This window comes from Bombyx mori, chromosome 11, assembly GCF_030269925.1.
Source record: "Bombyx mori chromosome 11, ASM3026992v2".
NCBI classification, from domain to species: Eukaryota; Metazoa; Arthropoda; class Insecta; order Lepidoptera; family Bombycidae; genus Bombyx; species Bombyx mori.
In genome coordinates this window covers 15,663,867-15,686,763 of record NC_085117.1, presented here as the reverse complement: position 1 = coordinate 15,686,763, position 22,897 = coordinate 15,663,867, and the positions used below count along the sequence as shown (strand labels likewise).

Sequence of the window (22,897 nt, the reverse complement as noted above, 5' to 3'; positions counted from 1 at the left end):
ATTTTAAGCGCGTTGCTGTTCCGCATCCCCGTAGCCCAGCTAATGCTAAAACGACGTAAGGTCGACCGCGATTTGCATTCAAATCAAAGGCCAAGCTCTCATTAAAGTAAATGACATTCAGGAAACGACTAAAGAAAACGAATAATTTTTAAAAGTTTCGAAAAAAAAAACCCACGTTTCGTCCTTAAATTTTCATGAAAAGAGTTAGTGAAGAAATAGATATATTCTCCAAATATGATATTTTGTTCCATACAGTTATTTAATATTTATATTATAATACAATTATTTTATTATAAAAAAAAAAACACCATATTCCTATAAAAGTACATGTTATTATCCGCAACATGCTTCGTCAGAAATAGATTGATGTTTGGAGTGATTGCCTACTTTTCACGGTGCATAGGTGTTTAGATTGTTGTTATCTATATATATAAAAATGAATTGCTGTTCGTTAGTCTCGCTAAAACTCGAGAACGGCTGGACCGATTTGGCTAATTTTGATCTTAAATTATTTGTGGAAGTCCAGAGAAAGTTTAAAGGGTAAAGATAAATATGAAAATGCTCGAAATTAAATAAAAATAACAATTTGATGTGTCCCCCGTCGGACTGATTCCTTTTGTTTGTTTTAAGTTTATTTTATACAAAAGTTTAGGTCTTTTGTTTCTCGATTGAGGCACTACGAAGTCTGCCGGGTCAGCTAGTTAAGAAATAAATATGAAAATGTAGGAGTAACGCCGTGACGGACCAAAAAATCATCACACGTCAGTATAGGTATATGATAGTTTTTTTTGTACTAGCATAATATTCAAATATAAGATGACCAAAAGTTTAGTCGACTTTGACCAATGTAAAGTATTAGAAACGTCGTAATGAAAATGAAAATAAATAACAACTAGATTAAATCACATAAAATCGTTGTATGTAATTCTAAAAACCGCGCCCATCATATATAACTGCAGAACTATACCATACTACCTGGAGTCACTGCGGTCATCCACAGTGCGTTTCCAGAGGTCTTTTTTCCCTAAAATAAATCGCCGCGTCGCCCGCCAAAACCGCCTCCGAGCTTCCGGCCCAGACATCAAAGCCTCGGCACCCTCTGCGTCGCAGGCTAAGCCAGCGTTCGTTCCGGCGGCGGTGCCCAGTGTCTCGGCCTGGGCAAAACCGCTGCCGTACACGAACACGGCTACAACTCCCTCCTCCGCGATTCGTCCCGCCCCCGCGACTCGTCCCTCTCCCGCGACTTGCCCTCCGACCGCGTCCGACAATCTCGCTTTAGCGATCGACTTCTTTCAGTCGATCAACTTTGAGCGCGTTAACGCTTTGGGCGACGCCATTCGCGCTGCCTCCACTGCACAACACTTTATCGCCGTTGTGCAGGAATACGCCGACGTATACGCGTCATTAAATACGTACGTCCTCCCCTCACTCCGCCGGTAATCAATGGCGTATATAAGTAGAATAAAGCCCCTATCCGTAACGATAGGATTTTTTAACGCTTACGGTCTCGCAAATCAACGTGATCAGGTTTCTGACTTTTTGCGTGACCACCAAATTGATATCTTTTTAGTGCAGGAGACCCTACTTAAGCCCGCGCGCCGTGACCCTAAAATCGCGAACTATAACATGGTCAGGAACGACAGGCTCTCTGCCCGTGGTGGTGGTACCGTCATTTACTATAGAAGAGCCCTGCATTGCGTCCCGCTCGATCCTCCCGCGCTCGCTAATATCGAAGCATCAGTGTGCCGAATCTCACTGACGGGACACGCGCCGATCGTTATCGCGTCCGTTTATCTTCCACCGGATAAGATCGTTCTAAGCAGTGATATCGAGGCGCTGCTCGGTATGGGGAGCTCTGTCATTCTGGCGGGCGACCTAAATTGTAAACACATCAGGTGGAACTCACACACCACAACCCCGAATGGCAGGCGGCTTGACGCGTTAGTCGATGATCTCGCCTTCGATATCGTCGCTCCGCTAACCCCGACTCACTACCCGCTAAATATCGCGCATCGCCCGGATATACTCGACATAGCGTTATTAAAAAACGTAACTCTGCGCTTACACTCGATCGAAGTAGTTTCAGAGTTAGATTCAGACCACCGTCCCGTCGTTATGAAGCTCGGTCGCGCTCCCGATTCCGTTCCCGTCACGAGGACTGTGGTGGATTGGCACACGCTGGGCATCAGCCTGGCTGAATCTGATCCACCAACGCTTCCGTTTAGTCCGGACTCTATCCCGTCTCCTCAGGATACCGCTGAAGCCATAGACATCGTAACGTCACACATCACCTCGACATTAGATAGGTCATCGAAGCAAGTTGTAGCGGAGGACTTCCTTCACCGCTTCAAATTGCCCGACGATATTAGGGAACTCCTTAGAGCTAAGAACGCCTCGATCCGTGCGTACGATAGGTATCCTACCGCGGAAAATCGTATTCGAATGCGTGCCCTACAACGCGACGTAAAGTCTCGCATCACCGAAGTCCGAGATGCCAGATGGTCTGATTTCTTAGAAGGACTCGCGCCCTCTCAAAGGTCTTACTACCGCTTAGCTCGTACTCTCAAATCGGATACGGTAGTAACTATGCCCCCCCTCGTAGGCCCCTCAGGCCGACTCGCGGCGTTCGATGATGACGAAAAAGCAGAGCTGCTGGCCGATACATTGCAAACCCAGTGCACGCCCAGCACTCAATCCGTGGACCCTGTTCATGTAGAATTAGTAGACAGTGAGGTAGAACGCAGAGCCTCCTTGCCACCCTCTGATGCGTTACCACCCGTCACCCCGATGGAAGTTAAAGACTTGATCAAAGACCTACGTCCTCGCAAGGCTCCCGGTTCCGACGGTATATCCAACCGCGTTATTAAACTTCTACCCGTCCAACTCATCGTGATGTTGGCATCTATTTTCAATGCCGCTATGGCGAACTGTATCTTTCCCGCGGTGTGGAAAGAAGCGGACGTTATCGGCATACATAAACCCGGTAAACCAAAAAATCATCCGACGAGCTACCGCCCGATTAGCCTCCTCATGTCTCTAGGCAAACTGTATGAGCGTCTGCTCTACAAACGCCTCAGAGACTTCGTCTCATCCAAGGGCATTCTTATCGATGAACAATTCGGATTCCGTACAAATCACTCATGCGTTCAACAGGTGCACCGCCTCACGGAGCACATTCTTGTGGGGCTTAATCGACCAAAACCGTTATACACGGGAGCTCTCTTCTTCGACGTCGCAAAAGCGTTCGACAAAGTCTGGCACAATGGTTTGATTTTCAAACTATTCAACATGGGCGTGCCGGATAGTCTCGTGCTCATCATACGGGACTTCTTGTCGAACCGCTCTTTTCGATATCGAGTCGAGGGAACCCGCTCCTCCCCACGACCTCTCACAGCTGGAGTCCCGCAAGGCTCTGTCCTCTCACCCCTCCTATTTAGCTTATTCGTCAACGATATTCCCCGGTCGCCGCCGACCCATTTAGCTTTATTCGCCGACGACACGACTGTTTACTATTCTAGTAGAAATAAGTCCCTAATCGCGAAGAAGCTTCAGAGCGCAGCCCTAGCCCTAGGACAGTGGTTCCGAAAATGGCGCATAGACATCAACCCAGCGAAAAGTACTGCGGTGCTATTTCAGAGGGGAAGCTCCACACGGATTTCCTCCCGGATTAGGAGGAGGAATCTCACACCCCCGATTACTCTCTTTAGACAACCCATACCCTGGGCCAGGAAGGTCAAGTACCTGGGCGTTACCCTGGATGCATCGATGACATTCCGCCCGCATATAAAATCAGTCCGTGACCGTGCCGCGTTTATTCTCGGTAGACTCTACCCCATGATCTGTAAGCGGAGTAAAATGTCCCTTCGGAACAAGGTGACACTTTACAAAACTTGCATAAGGCCCGTCATGACTTACGCGAGTGTGGTGTTCGCTCACGCGGCCCGCACACACATAGACACCCTCCAATCTCTACAATCCCGCTTTTGCAGGTTAGCTGTCGGGGCTCCGTGGTTCGTGAGGAACGTTGACCTACACGACGACCTGGGCCTCGAATCAATTCGGAAATACATGAAGTCAGCGTCGGAACGATACTTCGATAAGGCTATGCGTCATGATAATCGCCTTATCGTTGCCGCCGCTGACTACTCCCCGAATCCTGATCATGCAGGAGCCAGTCACCGTCGACGCCCTAGACACGTCCTTACGGATCCATCAGATCCAATAACCTTTGCATTAGATGCCTTCAGCTCTAATACTAGGGGCAGGCTTAGGGACCCCGGTAACCGTACTCGTCGAACTCGACAAAGAGGTCGACGTGCAACCTAACCCATGCATCAGCCCGCTGAGTTTCTCGCCGGATCTTCTCAGCGGATCGCGATTCCGATCCGGTAGTAGATTCATTCGCGAAACAATTGCTCTTGAGTTGTTAGGTCTCCTTCGGAGGCGCTCGGGCAGTTGTTAGCAAATCCCACCCCTCTTGGCTGAGCCTTTGCTCGCCCACCTGTCCTGGTGAAACTGGAAAGGCCTTCGGGCCACCAGTAAACTTTCAATCATAAAAAAAAAAAAAAAAAAAGGTCTTTTTTGCCACGTACCATCCGGCTATGGAATGAGCTCCCCTCCACGGTGTTTCCCGAGTGCTATGACATGTCCTTCTTCAAACGAGGCTTGTGGAGAGTATTAAACGGTAGGCAGCGGCTTGGCTCTGCCCCTGGCATTGCTGAAGTCCATGGGCGACGGTAACCACTCACCATCAGGTGGGCCGTATGCTCGTCTGCCTACAAGGGCAATAAAAAACAAAGAAAAAAAAAGAATTCCTACAAAGAAACGCTAGATATGAGAATGAAATTTGAAAATGGATTATCATGTACGATAGTAGATCGAATAATAAATTGAGTCCAGCTTAATCGTAATCTCGTATACAACAAAGGGACCTTTGACTGTCACAGTTTTGTTTGTTCTCTGACCGGATCGGTTTTATTAACAGATATATGGCGGATAAGTTTGTCAAAAGCTCGCCAACCTACTGATTACTGAATTACATGCTCAGTTAAAGTAAAGTTCACAATAAGTCCCATCGCTCGATAATTTTAATATATCTGTATATATCTATTGAAGCTATGAATAGGATATTTTTTCTTAAGCAAGTGGTCGAGCTCACATCTCATCTGTTATTATGGTTTTTTTTTATTGCCCTTGTAGGCAGACGAGCATACGGCCCACCTGATTATAGTGGTTACCGTCGCCCATAGACTTCAGCAATGCCAGGGGCAGAGCCAAGCCGCTGCCTACCACTTAATACTCTCCACAAGCCTCGTTTGAAGAAGGACATGTCATAGCGCTCGGGAAAGTGTGATTACCGAAATTAATAGACATCGCAACGTGTATGCCATCACCCAGCATTTATATAGAACAACGCCTGGTTCCACCATTCAAACCAAAATGGAGTATTTCACGCCAGAGGTAGACAGGGTTCTGGTATGTACCTGTGCAGTATCACATGACACCCTATTATCCGTACAACGGTTGTGTGACCCCTTATATTAGATCTTACGACTGTTACCCAGGCTTTTTTTATTGCGTTGATGGGTGGACGAGCTCACAGCCCACCTGGTGTTAAGTGGTTACTGGAGCCAATAGACATTTACAACGTAAATGCGCCACCCACCTTGAGATATAAGTTCTAAGATCTCAGTATAGTTACAACGGCTGCCCTACCCTTCAAACCGAAATGCATTACTGCTTCACAGTCACAACACATCCGCACCCACATCCATGGTTTTAGGAGAAACTAGCTTACCCATCCGCTTCGCTGGCTATTTAAAATTAACATTATTATTTCTCACCCCCACAAATATTCTCATCATTAACACCCCCGCAACTGGTGTAGGGAGTCCAACACTCATATAAATATTAGCCTATCCATTAAGTACATGTATTTTCTACATGGATACCAAGTTTCAAGTCAATCGGATGCATGGTTCAGTAGTTATAACGGAACATCCGTAAAAACCACTGTAGATTTATATATTAGTACAGATAAAGGCCTTTCCTAAATAAACACTATCGTAAACTACACTAGCGCGATACATCAACTTTATTAAATTAAAATAATAAATCATTCGTATTGCGGTATATTTAGTTAGTAACGACATAACACCCGGGACCAACCCTCGTCTCCTATATGACGTTTGATAAGAACATTCCGACTCCTGGAATTATTGCTTAAGTCCTTTAATTTAACTATTATATAATTGATGATCGTACCGATATAAGGTAAAAAAAAACTGAATGTTTTTTTGATTTAATTTATAATGTTTTTACAAAGATATTGTCAACATGGTTAAATTTCTAAGTATACGTAGGATGACCGTAACTGAATTATGACTAATGACTATTTTACTGGTGGTAGGACCTCTTGAGAGTCCCCGCGGGTAGGTACCACCACCCTGCCTATTTCTGCCGTGAAGCAGTAATGCGTTTCGGTTTGAAGGGTGGGGCAGCCGTTGTACCTATACTTGACCTTAGAACTTATATCTTAGGTGGGTGACGCATTTACGTTGTAGATGTTTATGGGCTCCAGTAACCACTTAACACCAGATTCTATCTAAAAATGTGTTATATACATTGTAAATGACGCTTTGAAGTCATTCTTTCATAAAATCTTTTTCATGATAATCCTTTGAAGTAAGATAGTGAGCACATCGAATAATCTAGAAACAAGATCAGCTGATCACATTAACAAACAAACCATATGTTTTGTACGACGAATCCCTCTCCTGGCTGCAACGTGCTCGCTCACCAAAAAATCATAATCATTCATTATGATTTTTGGTGAGCGAGCACTGATTTATATAAAGTTGACGTTGTACATCTTTACCTAAACTAGTCTATAAGTTTTAAAATAAACAAGCCTAAATAAAAATATAGCAAAACTGGAAGAGTTATGTTTCCACAGTGCGTTTCCAGAGATCTTTTTTGCCACATACCATCCGGCTATGGAATGAGCTCCCCTCCACGGTGTTTCCCGAGCGCTATGACATGTCCTTCTTCAAACGAGGCTTGTGGAGAGTATTTAGTGGTAGGCAGCGGCTTGGCTCTGCCCCTGGCATTGCTGAAGTCCATGGGCAACGGTAACCACTCACCATGTCCGGTGGGCCGTATGCTCGTCTGCCTACAGCGGCAACAAAAAAAAAAAAGTTATAATTTTGCATAAATATGAGAATGAAATAAATTGTTGTTATCACAATCAATTATGCTGTATAGTCTCAATTAGTCAATAAACTAGCCGCTTATGTCGAAAAATGGACTGTCGCTAAACAAACGAGTTCTCGAGTGGAGACCCGAAAGTGGCCAAAGTAGTGTGAAGCGCTCCTTGGCCCCGTGGAGTGTCGTGTTCTGAAAATGTATATTCGCAAAGGCTCATATCCAGAATTGGGCTATTGTGGTCTGAATAACAATGTATTCATTCGAAAGAAGTGTTCCATTTCAAACTGTAGTTATTCGACGTATTGATATTTTCGCCGTTGAAGTAAATAAGTGCTATGTTGTCCCCACAATTCTCCAAATAGCCATTTAAAACGTAATTCTTAAGATTAATGAATAAATATTTCACGAACGTTATGAAAGAAACGGTCTTGCTATTTATTTATTCTTCTCGTTCAGTAAACTTCTAAGAAATCAAGCAAGGTTATTTTAAGTTAGATATTTTTGAAATAAACAATTTGCAAATATCAATTGAACATTTCTAAAACAGAATATAAAGTTTTCTTAAGAAAAATAGTCTGTGTTTTATCAAAATTACTTTGTAATTACTGTATAATTGTAAAAGTTCAACTACTCAGTGTCTTTCAGACTTTTCATTTTATGTAATGGAAAAAGCTATTTTGCTAAATTTCATTGAGGAAACAAGCAAGAATTTAACAAGCTTAATGTTTGTCACGCTTATAATGCTTTATTTATAATGTCATTATGGTAATACTAAATTTGAAATAGGCTATTTGAGATATGGTAGTTTTTTTTATTGCTTAGATGGGTGGACGAGCTCACAGCCCACCTGGTGTTAAGTGGTTACTGGAGCCCATAGACGTCTACAACGTAACTGCGCCACCCACCTTGAGATATAAATTCTAAGGTCTCAAGTATAGTCACAACGGCTGCCCCACCCTTCAAATCGAAACGCATTACTACTTCACGGCAGAAATAGGCAGGGTGGTGGTACCTACCCGCGCAGACTTACAAGAGGTCCTACCACCAGTAGTTACGCAAATTATAATTTTTCGGGTTTGCTTTTTATTACACGATGTTATTCCTTCACCGTGGAAGTCAATCGTGAACATTTGTTGAGTACGTATTTCATTAGAAAAAATATGTGAGCCGTCACGGGACGCCTGGCAGATGTGAAACATCGACATTATTTTGTAAAAGTAATATGCAGAAAAGAACAGATTGTGATAGGAACTAAATTTGTCATAATGATAAAATAAAATATTACGAAAAAATAATTTATTTTCAAGTAAAACACAGGTTATGTGTACTGTAGTAAACAACACTGTATACACTACGGAATATACACTATAGGTATCCGAGCTCAGTGTAGCGAGAGAGATGGCTTAGCGCCGGATCGAGTGGGAGAGAATCGCACAGTCGATTGCGCATGGCGATGCGTCGCCACACCGTACATACTACTGCATATAGACTGTATATATATACCATCATATAGCGAGGCGACGCGTCGCCACGGCATGCGTCGCCACGCCAGAAATCGGTTTTACGTGCGGCTATAGTTGTTTCACATCAAAAATTACAACAACGCATTACTGCTTCACGGCAGAAACAGGCAGGGCGGTGGTACCTACCCGTGCGGACTCACAAGAGGTCCTACCACCAGTAATTACGCAAATTATAATTTTGCGGGTTTCATTTTTATTACACGATGTTATTCCTTCACTGTGGAAGTCAATCGTGAACATTTGTTGAGTACGTATGTCATTAGAAAAATTGGTACCACCCGCCTGAGATTCGAACACTGGTGCATCGCTCAACACGAATGCACCGGACATCTTATCCTTCAGGCCACGACGACTTCAAGACGACGACGTAGTAAAAACGGGCGGTAGTAAATAAATAATAGTAAAATGTATTCACATTTTCAGTGTAAGTGGCGGTGGGGTAGACATACATGTTGTGGAATCGACGTTCACTGGAGCAGAGGAATTCACGAATAGAGAACGTGCCCCAGCAAATGTAAAGTGGGACGCTACCTGGCCAGGTGGAGCTATGAAGATTGAAGGGTGATCGGTAATAAATTTTTTTTCCTCAGGAGAAAATCGCCGGATCTCCCTCAAGCGCGCGGCAGGTGGGGTATGTGGGAGTGGAACCTCACTAAAAACTCCTGCCGCTCACAACCGGCGCCCAACCTCGGACCCAGTCGGGGCTATTGAGACGGCGGGACAAGGTTGACGCAGAGCACATTACATCCATCCCGCCGTCCCAGACCGGTAAGAAATGAGTGAAGTTAGTCGAGGATCAGTGGTGTAAATTTGTGAGAGGCCTACGAGTATATTCAGCAGTGGACGACTGTGTTAATAACGACGATGATGACATTTCCAGCCAAATAAAAAAAAAAAAACTCTTCACATTTTTCTTTCTTTTGACTATTCTAATTTTTACTTGGCTTTCCGTAAACAGTTATAGCATAAAATCGTATTACACAAAACGACATTACCGTGTTAGAATGTCTGAAATATTGCGGTTGATTCCTGTCAATAAAGCAAAGTTCGGAACTAGATTAATTTGAAATTGATGGTTCCATTAGTGAAATGTTTGACGGAGATCGCGTCCGGCCTCTGGTTTATTTTACATGAAGACTCGTTACCAAGGTAAGTTTGTTAGTCTGTGCAGCCAATTTGAGTAGTTAAGAACACTAAGTAAAATAAGAGTCGTTGAATTAGAAAGTCATTGCAAATTAAAGAGTTATAATTAAAATTCATTTGCGGTTTAATTAATTTTCGTAGTAACAAATGTCTAAGTTATCTGTGAGTGTTGTTTCAACCATTGTATTTTTTTAAATTAATATCTAATAATAATTTAAATCTAGTAATATTTGGGACCCCCATTCCAAATTAAATAGATATATTTCATTTTATATTGAACTGTCAGAAATTATAAAATGAATAACACACGTGGACGATGATATTAAATATTAAATTTCTTCTTGAATAATTTATCTTTCTTCTTCTTTTTCTCCACCTTACTCTACTAGGTGGGGTCGGCACAGCAAATTTTTCTCTTCCATTCTCTTCTATCAGCCGTCATCTCCAACACTCACTCCTTCATATCGTCATTCACACACTCCATCCATGTCTTCTTCGGTCGACCTCTTCCCCCTCTACCTTGCACTATCATTTCCATACATCTCCTAGTCATCATCACCGCCTGCCTAGTCACCACCTAGTCCATAAAATAATTTATCTTTATGATTGGAAATAACCGTTTTCTTTATATTTTAATATCCCTTTTTTATGAACCAGTGTTTTGAATCGTAGTCTATAGGAAAATAATCTGCACGTATTTCCGAGTCGGTATCCGGCCTCATCCGCCTACGTTTACGCTAGTGCTGGGACCGCATTTTCTTGTGTTCAGCGTCATTTTCACAATTTTGTTTTTAAAGACAAGTTTCCTTTTTTTTAAACTTGTGACTAGTTCAGACAAATATAACGTTTTTTTACTTTTAACGTTCGTGTCATAAGTTTCATAAATCAAAAGCTTAAATAGCGTCATTAGTCATATGGGGCAATTTGTGCGTATTGTGAACTTATATAAGTATTCAAACCTTTTTGATTAATTCAGTCACGAAGCAGTCATTCGATTTGGTTTAAAGGAGTAAGCATTTACCATCCAATCTTATCCAAGCACTACACAATTATAATTGCAAAGCAATTGAGTATTTAACCTAATACATAATTATCAAGCTAGGCAGATGGCGATAAAACAATAATTGTAGTAAAAAGTTTGAGTTTTATGTTCATTGTGCCTGATATACTTTATATTTAAACTTGTAATATAAAAACTACCATGTTTCAATTAACTTATTGTTATTATATTGCAGTAAATATATAAGTAAATACTGAATATATTCTTGTTGCAACTCCTAGATTTCTAGAAATAAGTACGGATATACTTATGATGTACTATTAAAATCGTATCAATCATAAATCATCGTTCATAAATTATCATTTTGTGTTTTAAAACATTTACATATTTATACGTAGCTACATTAATGTTGTACTTATAGAAATAAGTTCAATTCCTCACTTATTGGATATATATGGTTATTAGAAACCTAGTAAGTACGTTACATTGCATTCAAAGAGAATTGCTGCTTTGTTCGAGTTAAAAATAACGCAAATATAATTAACTTTGCTTGTTACGAAGAAATAAGTTAATGGAGCAAAGAAAAAACTCAGTCTTCTTTTTAACAACACCGTCTGTTGTTTTTCATCGAGATTCTTGTTACTAAATTTATTTTGTAAAATAAATACCGGTACTGAGAGAAGTAAAAGATTGTTTATGTTGTACAAGTAAACAATTGGAATATTTAATGTTTAGAAAATGTTAGGCCGACGCTTATATTTTTGTTTTTCTAGAGCAATGCGTAATTTCGTGAGTTTCGCCGAGTCACGACTACTTTTGAAAACAATCAACTACACACACGACTGGAATGGGCCAAGCCCTAAATTTCCGATACGGCGTGGCAAGTCGGAAATTTCACAGAAATAATTGCTTATCATCCCCCCATTCGAGGCGCTATGCGCATGTGCACATCCAAAACCGCGCTTGTCATGCGTCAATGTAGTCGAAACTCGGGCAAAAACAAATGCTATTTTTATTCTTTATAAGCTATTTTTTACATATAATTATAATTTTCATTCAAATTATAAGTGACAGTTCAGTGTTTTCGAAATTTGTTCAAATAAGATTCAAAAAATTTTCCTCGTAAGTATGAAGAACCCGAATGCCCTTTAGATTTGACACGGTAACCTCAAATTTTTAGTTGATTGTTTCTTTTATATTTCTTACGTGCCGTGTTCGATAAATGTTTTAATTAAGTAACTTTGTTATAATATAAATGGTTGAAAAAATTTGAAACGAGAACTTTATTTATAGAATTACTTTAAAGATTGCACCGGAAGGTCATGGCTCGCACGTGTCCGATGACGGAGAAAAGGCTAACAGTTGTTATTGATATGGCGCCATTTATTTGAAGATTTAATAATATTCAATTACACCTGAACTATCGTTCGATTTGTTTACGTATTAATTTGATTAGTAAAACTTACTTTTATTATGACCGATTTTATAGTTTTTTTTAATAACATTTTTGAAAAATGAAATGAGTATTAGCTTTTGTCGCTAAGAAGATGCAATGAAATATAATTCAGCTGGAAATTATATCATAATATTTAATCTAATTTACGTAATGATTTACTTTTTTGCGAGGATTTTTCGTTAATATTTAATTTTCCAATTGGAACTTAAACGTCACATCAAAGTTACGTTCGATCGGAATGTATTACTAGTATTTTAAAGGTCAAACAATAAATGTGTGACTTTAATATTGGCAGTAAACATCTATCTTCGATCTATATATATAAAAATGAATTGCTGTTCGTTAGTCTCGCTAAAACTCGAGAGCGGCTGGACCGATTTGGCTAATTTTGGTCTTGAATTATTTGCGGAAGTCCATAGAAGGTTTAAAAGGTAGATAAATATGAAAATGCTCGGAATTAAATAAAAATAACAATTTTGTTTTTCTTTTGATGTGTCCCCCGTCGGACGGGTTCCCTTTGTTTGTTTTAAGTTTATTTTATACAAAAGTTTAGGTCTTTTATTTATCGATTGAGGCACTACGAAGTCTACCGGGTCAGCTAGTTTATTGATAAAATAGCAGTGTCATATGCTTAAAGCCCGTGATGATGTGTTGAAAGTTATTTCTCATGTCATTTTATAATAGTAGTTATACGAAAAAAGACTTAACGCCCTTCTCATAGAAACGTCTTCTTGTTTTGCGAACGAAATACGAGAGCGGATTCACAGCACGCCTTACCTCCGATATTTACGTAAATACAAAAACAAATGAGTACGCGAATTGCAAACATGATTGAGTTTCTTTTACGATTAAATCGGGAGGAATTTTATAATCATATTCGTTCCACAATTTCCTCTCTCTTTTTCTCCACCTTATCCCACTAGGTGGGGCCGGCACAGCTAATTTTTCTCTTCCATTCTCTTCTATCAGCCGTCATCTCAACACTCACTCCTCTCTCTCTCTCATATCGTCATTCACACACTCCATCCATGTCTTCTTTGGTCGACCTCTTCCCCCTCTACTTTGCACTACCATTTCCATACATCTCCTAGTCACATGCATCTTCTCTCTACGCATCACATGTCCATACCACGCTAACCGTCCGCTCCTTAATTTGTTGTTTACCGGGGCCACTTTCACACTTCCTCTGATATACTCATCCACAATTTCCTACGTTTTCTATACTCTAAATGACGAACATTTGGAAATACGGAAACTGCGAACACGAAAGCATAGTTCAACCGTTATATTAGTTTAAATCAGTTACATCTGTACTTATTTATAACATTCCATTTCGTAGGAGTCATTTGTGGAACTTCCACGTTCAGTTCGAAGTTACGTTATTTTATTTTTTATTAATTGAAGTTATACTTCTTTAGGCGCGTTATGAAAAATTGATGAGAGTGAAATTTTACGATGCGCGCGCACCGTGACATAAAATTAACAGAATGAAGTTGCCCACTAAATCGCTCATTACAATACGACCGACGTCTTGGCGAGTATGAATATAGCCGCAGGTGAACTTTCCGAACCGTACCGAGAATAACCGAATTTATACGATATCAAGAAAAGAGATGTCCAATACGCGTGTTTGAGGATGTTGTTTAATCGATTTTGTTTCAAATTGATTAAAATTTAAATAAAAAAAGAAAGAAATAAATTTAATAAAAATAAAGCATAACTTCTTACGCGCGTACATAAGTACACGCACCCTTTTTTTATTTATTTACTAGGCACACAATACACATCACAAGCTAAAAAGATACATAAAAACGCAAGTAAAAAGAAACAAAATCTGGCTTGAAACATAAGCCATGTGAGCACGACCAAACAAGAGAGTGTTGAATTTGTACACAATGTTCCTTACAACTATACGAATATACATTACATAAATCATAAGAGAAAAAAAAGCTAGTATGCCGCTCACTAAGCAAAAAATCTTGTTTAATAACCTCGTTGAACGTCTTACCATGTAATTCGTGTAAGAAAACTTTATTTAAAACAGACTAAACCCAAATCAATAAGCTAGTGACCTAAATAATAAGAAGTCCGGTGTAATTGTATCAAATGATCCGAATATGAGCACATTTTCAAGCCACAGATATACACCAGTTGTATTTAATGTTGGAATCGGTAAAAAATCTAACCAAAAAATTGTGAAATGCCCTATGTGCTGGACTGATCAAGTGAAAAAGCAAACCCCCAAACCTTACCAAAACCCCATTTAACGAGTGCGTGCGCCAAGCCTCAGCTCGCTAATAATGGAGAATAGTTGTCAAGGCAATAATAAACAAGGATACCACATGACCACGACTGCTCTGCCAAGAGTAACCGACCATGATGCTGAGTATTAATTATCTCAAGAATTCTTAAAGACGATACGGTCATCTTCTTTTGCGGGTATCATCGCAAAATTCGTCACTAGAGCAGAGCTCATTTATACTACCAGAGTGGACAATCACAGTAAGTTTCCAGATAAATTTACTGTCACGTACTTACTTTCTTGCTCTGGAACGAAATCCCCTTGCAGCGTTTCATGAGAACCATTAATTCTTCTTCCAACGATATTTGGAAATTGACCTAAGCGGTACACTTTGTCCAGGCGGCTGGCCGACCTTTCGGCTGGTCGTAGGACCGTCGAGGCGATTCGCCCAGTCCTTGTGGACTGGGTGAATCGTGACAAAGGACGCCTCAGTTTCCGGCTCACGCAGGTGCTCACTGGGCATGGTTGCTTCGGTGAGTTCCTGCACCGGATCGGAGCCGAGCCGACGGCAGAGTGCCACCATTGTGGTTGCGACTTGGACACGGCGGAGCACACGCTCGTCGCCTGCCCCGGATGGGAGGGGTGGCGCCGTGTCCTCGTCGCAAAAATAGGAAACGACTTGTCGTTGCCGAGTGTTGTGGCATCGATGCTCGGCGACGACGAATCGTGGAAGGCGATGCTTGACTTCTGCGAGTGCACCATCTCGCAGAAGGAGGTGGCGGGGCGCGTGAGAGACGCACAAGCCCGCCGCCGTCGAACGGGGACCAGGGAGGCGGATCTCGCCCAAGCCGTGGCCCTCTAAGTGTTTCGGGTCCCCTTCACATGTCGGTCTGGGGACCGGCGAAGGGGGCCTAAGAAGACGACGTGCAAGCTGCTCTGCACGCGTTTTACGCAAGAGCATCCGGGTGATGGTTGGCCGACTATCCTCGACCCACGCTGGTTCTGACCCAGTGGGGTATTCCGTAGGATAACTCATTCTAACCGGCGCCATCTAGCCGGGCTCGGGATAGCCTGCCGACCGAGAGGGCTGGTGGTCGTGGCGCCGACGATCGCCAGTCCAGCGTCCCGAGGGGGAGGGTGATGGGAGAGATGTACTCCGCACTAAACGCTTCACTTTCCCCCTTTGCCTTTTCATGAGTTCAGTCTCATGCGAGGTTCGGACACGGATTGTTGAGCGACAGGAGGTTTTAGTCGGTTCGATTCCGACATGACTCGCCCTCCATCCCCAGGGGAGAGCGGAAGTCCGGTAATTTCCTCCTGACCAAAATTAAAATAAAATATACCGAGTTAACTGCCAATGATAGCTAGCTCAAAAGAATCGATACTGAAGATAGATAGATACCGATTTTTCGGGTCACATTTCTAAGCAAATCATTTTCAGAACTAATTATCAAACTATCAATTTTTAGATATGAAAAATGGAACTACTACTGAACAGTATTTGATTTCGTGGGGGCACGTTTAAAGGATGCTTAAAATCGTGAAACCTGAAAATTTACAATGTGTCTAAGCTGTTGTGTTTGTTTTATTAGTACTCTAGTGGTTTATTAGTACTCTATACGTGGTAAGGCTTAACTACCACTTACTAGACTTCCGTCGCCTCTACTCTGTAAAAATATAATCTCCATTATTTCTCTGGTTTGTTTAACTAAAGCACCATCATGTGTGATCCAAAAAATTAGAACGTTGAAAGATCAATACGATGTTATTATTTTTTCTAAAAACTTCATAATATACGCGATTAGCGATTCACAATTTGTAGCTTCTTGGCAATGTATTTAAAATCTTTTAGTGCATTTAAAATTATCACCCGTCTCGTCTGTCAGTGTTGAATATTAAAAACAAAATGTCGCCTATGACACCTTCAATGAAACTGCAAAAAAATATTTCTATACAAATAAACAGTCTTGTAATTGGCATTCTATGCATAAAATGTATTGTCATTTCGCATTCAAGTTGCATTTGTTCATTTTGGAAAGTCGCCAGTGTCGCTGAAAATGAAACTAGATTTTATGAAATCTTCCTGTCTTTTTCGCGGCACTGTGTACCTAATCTAAAATTGGTTCAAGATTTTGACTGTGGGGAAACTGATGTTTTTATTTGTTTCTTTTTCTGTGCCTTCGTGCACGCTAATCTATGCAATCGTGATTTTAAAAGCTTTAGAGGATTTTTTGGCGGGAACGCGAGGAGTGAAGTTGTGTGATTTGTTTTATTTTGTCTATTAAGTGTTTCTTCAGGTTTAAATGTAGTAAAGGTTTAAATGTTAGTAAATGACCACCATTTTACTGAGATTATATTTCATCCCGACTATATTTCATCATATCCCATATTATCTCATCTCATTTAATTTCATACCAGTTAATTAATGTCTCAAATTAATCATCTTCATTTCATTTCACTCCATAATATCATTTTTCATAAAAATATCAATATAAATTAAAATAAGACATGACTTAAAGGTTTCAGTTACCAGGTCATAAAATCCCTTGAAAAAAAAAAGCTTTAGAGTCGCAGATTGCTCAAATAAAACTATGTAGACACATATTTGCTTGGTTTTGCTTTTCTTTTTGCCAATCTCCTGTGGGAATAGTTCAGTTTATGTATATCCACATATTGTAAAATAATTACATGCGTTATTACTGGCTACAATTAAAAACAAATCGAGCTATTAAAAGTGAAACAGAATAAATTTAATTTTCTTTTCTACATAAAAAAACAACTTACTTATTCATTCATTCATTACATTCACTTTATATAAAAGAACAGAAGACATGAAAATTAACGGATTGTGAAACATTCGCTAGACGTTTCAAATTAATTTTTGATCTTTTCAACACAGTAGGACTCAAGAGCGTTACTAGTTTCATGAAATTCGTAGCACTTTTGTGGATTAAATATTGCCACTATGGAAGATTAATAGCCGCTTTCCACTCCAGCAAAATGGACCCAGGTAGATAATAAAAATGTCTAGGATTTATGATCGTGACACGGCTGTGCGTCAATGGCGGCTGTATATATCATTTTTAAAATACATTTAATGATCTATATCGGTTTGAAATTTTGATAAATTGATAAAATGAATGTATTTGTATGTGTGTGTTTCAAGTTATTCGACCTTTTCATTGGATTTGTAGTTTTGTTTTATTTATTAGGATTTTTGTTGTATTCTTTTTAAATTTTAATGTTTGATAGCGTAGTGTTCATACATTTATTCTCATTAACATGGAATATGGATTGAATTGTTTTATGTGTGCTAATATAGACTGTAATAATGACTGAACGGAATCAAAATAGTATACGTGCATATACGAGTATGTACAGTGAGCTGCAGAATTAGTTGGAATTCTGTAAAACTATGATTTTTTTTTTTGTGATTGAACGATTACTGGTGGCCCGAGGCCTTTCCAGTTTCACCAGGACAGGTGGGCGAGCAATGGCTCAGCCAGGAGGGGTGGGATTTGCTAACAGCTGCCCGAACGCCTCCGAAGGAGACCTAACAACACAAGAGCAGCTACTTCGCGAATGAATCTACTACCGGACCGGAATCGTGACCCACTGAGAAGATGCGGCGACAAACTCAGCGGGCTGATACATGGGTTAGGTTGCACGTCAAACACGACGAAAGTTCGACGAGTACGGTTACCGGGGTCCCTTAGCCTGCTCCTAGTTTTAAAGCTGAAGGCATCTAATATAGGACGTGTCATAAGGACGTGTCTAGGGTGACGACGGTGACTGGCTCCTGCGTGATCAGGATTCAGGGAGTTGTCAGCGGCGGCAACGATAAGACGATTATCATGACGAGCCTTTTTTTTTTATTGCTCTTGTAGGCAGACGAGTATACGGCCCACCTGATGGTGAGTGGTTACCGTCTCCCATAGACTTCAGCAATGCCGGGGGCAGAGCCAAGCCGCTGCCTACCGCTTAATACTTTCCACAAGCCCCGTTTGAAGAAGGACATGTCATAGCGCTCGGGAAACACTGTGGAGGGGAGCTCATTCCATAGCCGGATGGTACGTGGCAAAAAAAAACCTCTGGAAACGCACTGTGGATGACCGCAGTGGCTCCAGGTAGTATGGATGAACTCTACTCCGGTGGCGGGCGGTGCGATGGTAAAAACGAGATGCCGGTATCATCTCGAACAATTCCTCAGAGCACTCCCCATGGAACATACGGTACAAAATACAGAGGGAACCGAAGTCCCTCCGCAGACCCAGAGGTACCAAACGATCCATGAGAATGTGATTTTCGACAATCCGAACGGCCCTCCTCTGTATGGAGTCAAATGGAAGAAGCTGGTATTTGTCTAGGCGTGAAGTACCGCCTCGCTCTGTTGAGGACTCCCAGCATTTTGGACGCCAACTTGGCTTTGTCTTCCAAATGATTCCGAAACTGGACATCGCTGGAAATGTCGACCCCAAGTATCCCTATATTCTCGGAAGGTTGCAGGGATACTCCTTGGAATTGCGGCGCCATGACAAAGGGGTCCTTCTTCGCAGTGAACGCGAAAACTTGTGTCTTTAACGGGTTAAATTGAACCAAATTCAATTCACCCCATTTGGAGACCCGCCCCAGAGAGTTCTTCACTTCAGACACAAGTTTTGATCGTCTTTCTTGCACTACGCTCCGAGAGAGACTCTGATGGCCGATATATCGCGCGTCCCCCGAGCTGTCCGCATAGCAATGCATGCCATAAATAGACAGCATGTCATTGATATACAGTATGAAAAGCGTGGGGGAGAGCACCGAACCTTGTGGAACGCCAGCGTTAATGGTCATGGTATCAGAACAGTCACCGTCTACAACGACCGTGATGCTCCGTCCATCCAAAAAGCTAGCGATCCACTTGCAGAGACCCTCGGGGATTCCGTAAGATGGTAGCTTCGACAGAAGTGCCCTATGCCAGACCCTGTCGATGCCTATGAAGACTAAATATTTACAGTACCTAAGCAGCGGCTTGGTTATGCCCGTGATTTTGCTGATGTCAAAGAGCAACGGTAACTACTTACCATAAGATGGGCCATATCATCGTCTGCCTATAGTGATAATAAAATTTCTGGCCTCGTAGTGAGCTCGGATTTATTTGATTAAAAATTTACATTATATATTCGTCTTAGTTAAACGTTTTCATTTGTAAATAAAACAAAGTGGCTGGATTCCACCCCTTCAATTAATTGATCATAGTGACACTCCTGCTTGGGCGAAGCATGTGTGCGTCACAAACGATCGTTGACCTCGCGCGTCAATAGATTTTTGTCTACCTTATAATATTTGTATAAATATTTATAATATAAATAATATACAAAAATATTAATATTTGTTTAATGTTGTGATGTTGTGAGATTTAACTACAGTCTGCCTCTGTTTTCGGTAAAGATCCCGTACACTGAATATTGATAAACGCGTTTATGGGGCTACTCATGTCGAATAATGGTCAGGTGAGATGTGTGGGTATTGTATTTGATATTTTTGTTAGGATTGTTTAAAAAATGAATCGTTTCTCAGTTCGTTCATATAAGCCAGTAAAAAAGCGATTTATAATAATGGATAGCATATATACCATTCAAGCGAGAATATATTATGATTAGCTCGCGGCGGTAATGTCTGGGTCGGTGGTGACCATCTGTGTGGGCTTTTAACACGCTCTATCAGGGCTAGTATAAACAACAGTTGGTCAGGTAGAAAAATAACGTTATTTGCAATATTCCATAATTATAATACTACTACACCACCGAGTCGGTCATAATGAATGAGCAAGGGGAATGTTGTGATGGGAGTTTGAGGTAGTCGAAGTAGCATAATCATCATCATCTTCATCATCATCATCAGCGTATAGCAGTCCACTGCTGGAAATATTCATGCTCATTTGATAAATCCCATCCGAAACAACTAACTTGATTCCAGACACGATTATTAGAACAAAGTAGTATGTCCAAATAAACATTCATTGTTCATTCAGAAATATAGACCCGTATTTATTGAAACCGTGATGTTAAAATGTTATTTCTATTTTGTTACAGGTTTGCAAGATAAATCAGTTCACTCAGAATCGTAAAACTGTCATTTTAACGTAAATAAATCGTTGCCTAGACTTTAGAACGGCGGGGATACCGGCAAGAACAATGAACGAAACAATTGTAAATTATACCGATTTGAACATCAGCAATATATCGGAAAAAATTACAAATGCGACAGCGAACGGTCTTCCTCCTTTTCAAGCGAACAGCCACGAAAATATAATCGATAACAAATGGGTGCAAGCTATGTTCTGCGTTATTTACACCATCATATTCGTTTTAGGTCTTCTTGGAAATATATTAGTATGTTTTGTTGTCATCAGAAACAAGGCGATGCAGACAGTTACGAATCTTTTCATTAGCAATTTGGCTTTATCCGACATTTTGTTATGTATATTCGCGATTCCCTTTACTCCCCTTTACACGTTCCGAGGCACTTGGAGTTGGGGCTCTTTGTTATGTCACATTATGCCTTTCGCACAGGGATGCAGTGTATACATATCCACGTTGACGCTTATGTCGATAGCAATCGATAGATTCTTCGTCATTATATACCCTTTTAGGCCACGTATGAAAATCGAGACTTGCATTACGGTAATTATTATGATATGGACTTTCTCCATTACCGTTACGACGCCCTACGCTATTTTTATGACCTACTACGACTTCAAGTTCGGAAAATTTTGTGAGGAAACCTGGCCGTCGGAGAGACTGCGGCGCATATTTGGCTCGGTCACATCCGTTATGCAATTCGTTCTACCGTTCATTGTGATAGCGGTCTGTTATATTTGCGTCAGCTTCAAATTGAACGATAGGGCTAAAGCGAAGGCTGCTAGTAAAAATTCGAAGAAAGAGGAACTCGATAAAAACAGGAAACGGAGAACGAACCAAATGCTGATCGCCATGGTAACGATTTTCGGGCTCTCGTGGCTACCTTTGAACATAATCAACTTATGTAACGATTATTACATGTACGCGATACATCTGAAGTATTACTTTTTGATTTTTTTCGTCGCACATGTAATAGCCATGTCGTCGACCTGCTACAATCCTTTTATATACGCGTGGATGAACGAGAATTTTCGTAAGGAATTCAAGCAATTGATTCCGTGTATCGATTCTTCGGCGCAGACGAGAGGAAACATTCAGATGGAACAGCTCAGGGCTGGTCCCGAAAAGACTTTTAACGGTAACACGACGACTGACAGCTATTTAGGATCCAGCTCGCAAAGGGCGACATCGTTCAGACACAAAAGAAAGCCGAGTGCCGCGGCGGACGTAGAGAAAAGTGGCGTCGAACTGAATGAAGATTTATTGACAGTTGACGTGAAGCATTGTCACATTTCAACGAGCTACAATCTAAGGAGGGAATCAGTTAAATTGCGTCTCATCAACGAGGAGTCGTTCGACGGGACGCCGTCTCAAAGTCAATTCTAACAACTAATTGCCCGGGTGAGAATGATTTTCAAATTATGAACGCACCTATGTAGAACTGGAGTTGTACTAACATTGTGTCTTTTCAGGTTCGACTCTGGAATCGTTCCCAGCTATGAAGCAAGTAGAGTATAAATAAGAACCCATTAATTTTGGAAAAAAAACTTTTTTTTGTAACTTTTAACTAAAATGCACATTTCGATGACTCCTTATGCGTATGAATTTATCTTTAAAATTAGTATGTTGTTGTGCTAATAGTGTTTGTAGAGATTTCGGGAAACGTACGCACACTGCCACAAAATGAAACCTTCCCCAAAAATCTACGTATATCTTGTAGAAATTAGAAATCTTATTAAAATTATCTTTTTACCGTATCTTATAAACGTGTAGCATATGTGGAACATTAATATAATTTTTGAGCTGTTTCTAATAATCGACTTCAGAGTATATAATATATTATACAAAAAAAAATTACTATTGGACACTTTATTAAATTCCAAAATCTTATGAATCTACTTTAAATTAGTTGTACGAATTATTGTTAAGAGCGTTAAAACGTTGTTTTTAAAAATCAAATTTTAAATATTTATAAAACTTATTTAAGTCCCCAATTTTTAATGAGCGTTGGCGTAAATAGTGTTTTTTGATTCTAACATTGGTAGTTAATCTCTATGTATAGTTTCTAAAAGTATGTATGTAGTTCTTATCTGTAGATGTGTATGCGATAAATTAATGTGATAGATCAATCTTAATGGGTATCGTGCATTCGTATCGTAAATTTGTTAAGGTTTAGAAGTTTTAAAAATTAAATCAATTTTG

At 40.6% G+C, this 22,897-nt stretch overlaps 1 protein-coding gene across 1 annotated transcript; it reads left to right on the top strand.

Annotated features, from left to right (window-relative positions):
• The first annotated feature begins 11,817 nt into the window (after positions 1–11,817).
• NGR-A7 (neuropeptide receptor A7) lies at positions 11,818–22,538 on the top strand. The gene is given in 3 exon segments (NM_001134270.2): positions 11,818–11,994; positions 20,648–22,096; positions 22,168–22,538. A coding segment is annotated over 1 exon segment (1,332 nt). The 5' UTR covers positions 11,818–11,994; positions 20,648–20,749; the 3' UTR covers positions 22,082–22,096; positions 22,168–22,538.
• Positions 22,539–22,897: the final 359 nt, after the last annotated feature.